We start from the raw sequence: 7,641 nt of genomic DNA, 5'->3' as shown, positions 1-7,641 counted from the left end.
GGGTTAAAATGGCTAGCATGGGTCATCCTCTTCTACCACTAATCAGCTGGTCACTCGTATCACATGCCTTATAAAGTTCATAACACACATAAAGGTAAAGACAAGAATGTAACATACATGACCCCACAAGAGTTAACAGAGGCGGCCTCCTATTCTAATTTATGCACTTATACGTTGATACCTGGTTTCGTTTGAACTCTTATTTTATATATGTAGTTGCCTTACATATTCAGTACAGTTTTCGTACTGACGTCCCTCGCGGGGGACGCTGCGTTCCATGCTGTAGGCACAGGTACTCCCGCTAGTAGACCTCCTCAGTAGGAGCATACGACACTCAGCTACTTTTGGTGAGCTCCAGATTGCTTCGGAGCTTTATTGAGCCCTTGGTAGATTCATTATGGTATTGTATCGTGGTTAGGGGTAAGGCGGGGTCTGTCCCGACCTACTCTAAGGGTTTCTATCTTTTAGAGGCTTTGTAGACTTATGTATATGGTTCAGTTGCATCTTAACAAGTTGTGGCCTCAACGGCCAAGTCTTGTATATAAGTTTTTGGTCTACATACGTCGGTTCGTATCGCTGCGTCCCTGGCGAAATTTTCAAAAAAATTTCATCTATATGCATAGTAAGCACAGGTCACATGTTGGTTCTCCCGGGCCTTTAGGGCATCGAGTGCCTGTCCGTCTTAATGGATTTGAGGCGTGACATAAAATATTCTACAAAAACTTAAGCCCTAAACCTTAAAAACCCTTAAATAAAAACCTAGACCTTATACCCAAAGAAACCCTAAACCTTAAGAAACCCTAAGCTTTAAGAAATAAAAAAAAATCCCTAAAACACTTTTAAAAACCGTAAACCCTAAAAACCCTATAAAATCCGTACGATCTAAGAACCCCTTAATCGTTAACAAACCATAAAAATCCTAAACACCTTAAAACCCTAAACCTAAAAATTCCTCTAAACCTAATAAAACCCTAGAAAATCTTAAGTCCAAAACCCTAAATCCTAAAAACCCTTAAAAAAACTAAAACCCTAAGAAGTCCTAAACGATAAATAATATACCCTAAGAAACTCTAAATCATAGGGCTAAACCTTAAACCCCAAACCATATGGAATCCTAAGAAATCCTACACACAAAAATCCATTTAAACACCTAAAACTATAATACCCGAGGAAAAAAAATCCCTTTAAAACCATAAGCCCTAGAAAAAACCCTAAATATATTAGGCTTACGTAATCCTAAATGTTAAGAAATCCAAATTCTTAAAAAAACCTAAGAAACCTTAAAACATTTGAAAACCTTAATCATAAACCTAAAAAAAACATAAATTGAACCCTAAACCCTTAAAAATCATAAGCCCAAAACCCCAAACCCTTAAAAATCATAAACCCAAAACCCTAACCCTAAGAAAACCCCAAACCCTAAACCCAAAAAGGACTAAGAAACCCAAAACCCTAAAAAACAATAAATTTATTTTTATAAACTCTAACCCTAGAAAACCTCTAAAAAATCTTAAACCTAACAAACCTAAACTCTATTCTAGAAAAACCCTAAACCTAAAACACTAAACCCTACACCCTGAATGACCCAAAAAAACCTAGGAGACCTTAAATGTTCAACTCAAACCCTAAGAAACCTAAACCCTAAACCTTAGGGATAAACCCCCAACCTTAAGCCCAATGAAACTCTAAGAAATCCTAAATCCTAAGAAAATATAAACATTAAAAAACAACAAAAAAAACTTTAAAAACTCTAAACCTAAAAAATCTTAAACCTAACAAACCTAAACTCTATTCTAGAAAAACCCTAAACCTAAAACACTAAACCCTACACCCTGAATGACCCAAAAAAACCTAGGAGACCTTAAATGTTCAACTCAAACCCTAAGAAACCTAAACCCTAAACCTTAGGGATAAACCCCCAACCCTAAGCCTTATGAAACTCTAAGAAGCCCTAAACCCTTAGAAATTCTAAATCCAAAAAAATATAAACATTAAAAAACAACAAAAAAAACTTTAAAAACTCTAAACCTAAAAAATCTTAAACCTAACAAACCTAAACCCTAAACCGTAGAAAAACCCTAAACCTAAAACACTAAAACCTAAACACCTACACCCTAAATGACCCAAAAAAAACTTAGGAGACCTTAAATGTTAAACTCAAACCCTAAGAAACTTAAACCCTAAACCTTAGGGATGAACCCGTAACCCTAAGACTTATGAAACTCTAAGAATCCCTAAACCTTAAAAAATCCTAAGAAGAGCTAAACCATAAAAACCTTTAAAACCCTAAAACTAAAAATTCCAAAAACAAACCTTAAAAACCCTAAAAAATTCCTTAATCTAAAACCCTAAGTCCTAAGCCCTTAGAACTCATATATCGTAAAAACAATATTGATCCTAAAAAATCTTTATCAATCCTAAATTGAAAACAACTCTTGACCTAAATTTTTTTAGAATAACTTAAGTTCTAAACTCTAACCTAAAATCCCTTAAACGAAAACCTAAAATCTTATTCATCATGTTCAGATTATATTATTCTTCAATATGCTCTGTTAAGTTATATATATTTGTTCAGCTTTGTCATGTCATGCTTGCTCAGAATCTTTCAACTGCTGATACATACTCTACGTTACCTCTTCTCTTGATGTATGTTCAGGTCCTCAGCATTCAGATCACGCGGAGATCGGTTCCCGATCCGTATTCAACAATATCAGTGGTGAGTCCTCATTTTTCGAGGACGATTTACATGTTTTAATATTTAGTCTTTCATTTTTGTTTCAGTTTTGCTAGAGTTAGCTGGGTGCTTGTCCCAGCATATTCAGTCCTCATTGATGCAGATTTGAATTCGAGGACGAATTCTCTTCAAGAAGAGGGGAATGATAGCATCCAAGGAAGCTCTACTCCATTAAAGGACAAGGATGAAGCTTCAGAAACTCCAACGAAGCGCATAACAAGATATCAAACCAAGGGGTTCAATGATAAGCTCAATGGGCTTCAATCGCTGATCCAAAGGTGTCTTATTGGGGAAGAAGAGCTCAAGCCCAAGAGAGAGGAATTGTCCAAATGCTACAATTATTTGGTGGCCCAAATTCAAGCCCAAGATGAGGAATTTTAAGGTCCAATTTCGTGCAAATAAGGTAAAGAGGAGTCCAAGAATCAGCCACAACAAGAGTTTCTTTCTGCTCAAGTTTTGAGAGAAGACTAGTCAAACTTTCCAAGATTGTCAAGATTCTTTTCCTAGTTGGGATTTAACTTATTTCTTTATTTATATATAGGTTATTAATATTTTCCTTAGTCTATTTATGGTCTCCTAAGTACCATTTAATGCTTTCCTAGAAGTACTAAATTTGTTCCTAATTAGGTTACTTTATTTCCTTTCTAGAGTAGGATTCCTTGTAATTGTCTTTCTAGGTTTTGACTGGCCTTTTAGCTTCCTATAAGGGGTCTTGGACGTGGTTTCCCCTTCTCCTATATATAGGAGTCCTTTTCATTCATTAAAGACAATTTACATCGATATTAATAATATTTGAGAGAGTTCTTTGAACCTTTGTGACTTGTTCTTTGAGAATTTATCTTTAAACCTTTACTAGTTTCATAGTTTAAGGTATAAAGTAACTTCTTTTTGTGATATCTTTGGTTTCTTTTTTGTATTCTTTAGAAGGTGATTAGTTTCTACATACTAATTATTGTCTTTAGTTACTCATAAAGCAGTCAAGATCCAAATCTATCATTTTGATTCGTTTTCTCAAGTAAAGACGTTGGATTTCTTCCATAAATCTATACGTTGTTACTTGGATCTTTTCAAGACCTTAGAACATCTAATCCTTGGAAATTGTTGGATCTTTTCTTTGAATTTCCCATATCTTTAGTTAGGTTTTTTTGTTTCTTTTCTTTTGTGCTTCCTCATTCTAATATTCAATTCTCTAATTGTGATCTCCTTAACCTTTCTGTTATAAGTGGTATCATGGATCTTTCCTTCGAATCTCCCATATCTTTAGTTAGTTTTGTTGTTTCTTTTTTTTGTGCTTCCGCATTCTAATATTCAATTCTCTATTTGTGATCTCCTTTAACCTTGTTGTTATCAAGTGGTATCAGAGCGGTTCTATCAAGATTCCGTTCTTGATAAATCTTGGGATTTCTTCTTATATTAGAGCAAAAAAAAAAACCGTAGCGTGAACAAAAAAAAATAAAAATACTGTAGCGTGAAAAAAAAAAGGTTATAACTTTCCCTCTAAGAAATCTGATTACTTGTCCTCCAAGAAAGTTGATTACTTGATACCCAAGAAAGCTTATTACTTGCTATTCAAGAAATCTTATTACTTGCTCTCCAAGTTTTGCATTAATTTGTTTCCAAGCAAGAAGGTAGCAAGAAGAGGGGACTGTAGATCTTTAAGAATAAGAGGAATTTTTTTCTTCTTGTTCTTATAATTCTAAAATAAGTTCCTTTTTATTCGTGTTTTGTTTCAACTAAATCCTACTTGTTCTAGGACTAGTTCTTTACTTTCCTTTTGTACCCCAAGATTCCATACTTTATCACTACGAACTTGATACACGTTTTGGTTTAATTATAAATCTACAAAGTATTCTCGTTCAAAGGTTATTTTGAGTGGAAAAAGGCAAGTGTGGGTGAGTTTTAAAAGAGGGTAAAAGCCATATTAAAAAGTGTGATACTTGATCTTTTTTTTTAGATGTCTAATTCAGGTGGTGATGAGGAAAGGGCTCGCTTAGAAGCCGAGGTCAAAGGAAGGAACGACTTCACCCTTCAAGCTATGCACCAACAATTTGAGAGATGGACCCTTCAATTTCAAGAGATGAGGGATATGATTATCGAGTAAAATGACACCATAGCTGCAATTAGGAGGGAGAATAATGTTGTACCCCCAAATAATGTTAGACCCCAAGTTAGAAGGAATGTACCCCATATCCCTTTTGTAAATCCTGAATATGATAATGATGATTTTGATGTTGAATTTAATCTAGAAAGAAGAGATAGGAGGGGACAAAGAGGTAGAGTAGAAGATGATAATATAAATAGTATAAAGATGAAGATGCCATCTTTCAAGGGGACAAGGGATCCAGACTTGTACCTTGATTGGGAGAGACGAGTTGAAGCCATCTTTGATTGCCATAACTACTCTGAGGGTAAGAAAGTTAAACTTGCTGTTGTTGAGTTTTCTGATTATGCTGCTTCTTGGTGGAAAAAGCTTGCTAGGGACAGATTGCAAGAGGAGCTACCACCTATTGCTACGTGGGCAGAGATGAAGAGGGTAATGAGAAAGCGATTTATTCCATCATACTTCCAAAGAGATCTACAATCTCGCCTTCAACGCTTGAAGCAAGGCTCCATGTCGGTGGATGAGTACTTCAAAAGCATGGATATGGCTATGATCCAAGCTAACTGCATGGAGGAAGAAGAGGCTACAATAGCTAGATTTTTAAATGGTTTAAATACAGAAATAGCTAATGTAGTAGAGATACAACAATATGTAACTTTAGATGAGTTAGTTGATTTGTCTGTAAAAGTTGAAAAACAAATTGAGAAAAAGCAGCAAAATAACTCATGGAGAAGTCGACCAAACACTATCTCTAAGAAGCCATGGTCAACTCAAGAGGGGAAAGCTCCTTCCAAACCTCAAGATGATAGAGGTAAAGGTAAAGTTGAGGAGGGAGGTAAAACCTTTAATCCTAAATCTTCTAAACCTTCAAGTTCTATTCAATGTCACAAATGTCATGGAAGGGGGCATATGATGCATGAATGTCCAAGTAGAAGAAACATCCTACTTAGAGAGAATGGAGAATATGAGAGTGAAAAAAGTGAGGGGGAAGAAGAAGAGGGAGAAGGTGTAAGTGAGGAAGATGATTTGGAATTGCCTAATGATGGTATAATTGGGGTGGTTAGGAGAATTATGACTATCAATTTGGGTATTGTTGATGAAGGGCAGAGAGAGAATTTGTTTCATACTAGGTGTGGGATAAAAGGGAAGACTTATTCTATGATTATTGATGGGGGGAGTTGTGCAAATGTGGTGAGTTCATACTTGGTGGATAAACTAGGAATTGCATGCATGAAGCGCTCTACCCCATATAGGCTCCAATGGTTGAATGATTGTGGAGAAGTAAAAGTAAACAAACAATGCATGATTTCATTCAATGTTGGTAGGTATGAAGATGAGATTCTTTGTGATATAGTTCCAATTTAAGCATGTCATGTTTTACTTGGCCGACCTTGGCAGTATGATAGGGATACTACTCATCATGGGAGAAAGAATAGGTATAGTCTTCTGCATAATGGTAAGAAGTATACTCTTGCACCATTATCTCCTTCTCAAGTGTTTGAAGATCAAAAATGATTGAGGGAAACAATGGGAAAACAAAAGGGAGAGGTAAAAAGTGAGCTTGAGGGAAATTAAAAGGCCAAGAGATAGATAAAAAGAGAGATGGCCGAGAGAAAGAGAGAGGGCAGCGATCTAAGTAAAGAGGTAAAAGAGGGTGTGAGTAAAAAATAAAATGTTTTGGTGAGAGGAAAGAGGCTAAGGAAAAGAAAAATGAGAGCCTTTATATAAAAGCCAAAGAGTGTTTGAATGCTAGGAGAGAGGGGCTGCCATAATACTACTTACTTACAAAGAAGTATTGATTAATTTTGAACAACTAACTCCTTCTTTGCCAAATAGTGTTTCTTCTCTTTTGCAGAATTTTGAAGATGTTTTTCCTGATGACACTCCAAAAGGGGATTGCCACCTTTGAGAGAGATTGAGCACCAAATGACTTTGTGCCTGGGTCTCAACTTCCTAAATGGGCCTGCCTATAGGAGCAATCCTGAAGAGACCAAAGAATTACAAAGGCAAGTTGAAGAATTGCTTGAGAAGGGATTTATTCGAGAGAGTATGAGCCCATGCTCTGTTCCAGTCCTATTGGTCCCCAAAAAGGATGGAACATGGATGATGTGTGTAGATTGTCGATCCATCAACAAGATAACGGTAAAGTATCGCCATCCTATCCCACGTCTTGATGATATGTTGGACCAACTGTATGGTTCCAAAATCTTTTCTAAAATTGATCTAAAGAGTGGTTACCATCAGATTCGTATGAACCCTGGAGATGAATGGAAAACTGCTTTTAAGACCAAATATGGACTTTATGAGTGGTTAGTTATGCCCTTTGGCTTGACTAATGCACCAAGCACTTTTATGAGACTAATGAATCATGTTTTTAAAGATTTCCATGGAAAATTTATTGTGGTGTATTTTGATGACATCTTGATCTTTTCTCAAAATCTGGATGAACACCTAAAGCACTTAAAATAAGTTTTTGAAGTTCTTATAAATTAGCGCTTATTTGCTAATCTCAAAAAGTGTACTTTCTGTGTGGATCGTGTGGTTTTCTTAGGTTTTGTGGTCAACTCTAAGGGAGTTGAAGTAGATGATGAGAAAATCAAGGCAATAAAAGAATGGCCTAACCCTAATAGTGTAACTGAAGTTAGGAGTTTTCATGGACTTGCTAGTTTTTATATGAAGTTTGTGCGAGACTTTAGCACCATTCCTGCTCCTTTAACTGAAGTTATTAGAAAAGATAAGGTTTTTACATGGGGAAAGGAACAAGATGATGCATTTAACTTGCTGAAGGATAAATTGTGTTCTGCTC

General features: G+C 35.8%; 1 protein-coding gene across 1 annotated transcript; it reads left to right on the top strand.

The window, feature by feature from the left end:
* Nucleotides 1-4,835: 4,835 nt before the first annotated feature.
* On the top strand, nucleotides 4,836-6,744 carry LOC102593574 (uncharacterized; the record flags this gene model as incomplete). Its single annotated transcript, XM_006367957.2, has 2 exons — nucleotides 4,836-6,026; nucleotides 6,691-6,744. Coding segments are annotated over 2 exons (1,245 nt in total), but the record flags the coding sequence as incomplete, so codon positions are not given.
* Between the last annotated feature and the right edge of the window lie 897 nt (nucleotides 6,745-7,641).

Source organism: Solanum tuberosum, unplaced genomic scaffold (genome assembly GCF_000226075.1).
Source record: "Solanum tuberosum cultivar DM 1-3 516 R44 unplaced genomic scaffold, SolTub_3.0 scf01342, whole genome shotgun sequence".
Lineage (NCBI taxonomy): Eukaryota > Viridiplantae > Streptophyta > Magnoliopsida > Solanales > Solanaceae > Solanum > Solanum tuberosum.
Note: the sequence above shows the minus strand (reverse complement) of the source record. Positions and strands in the feature narration are given on the sequence as shown.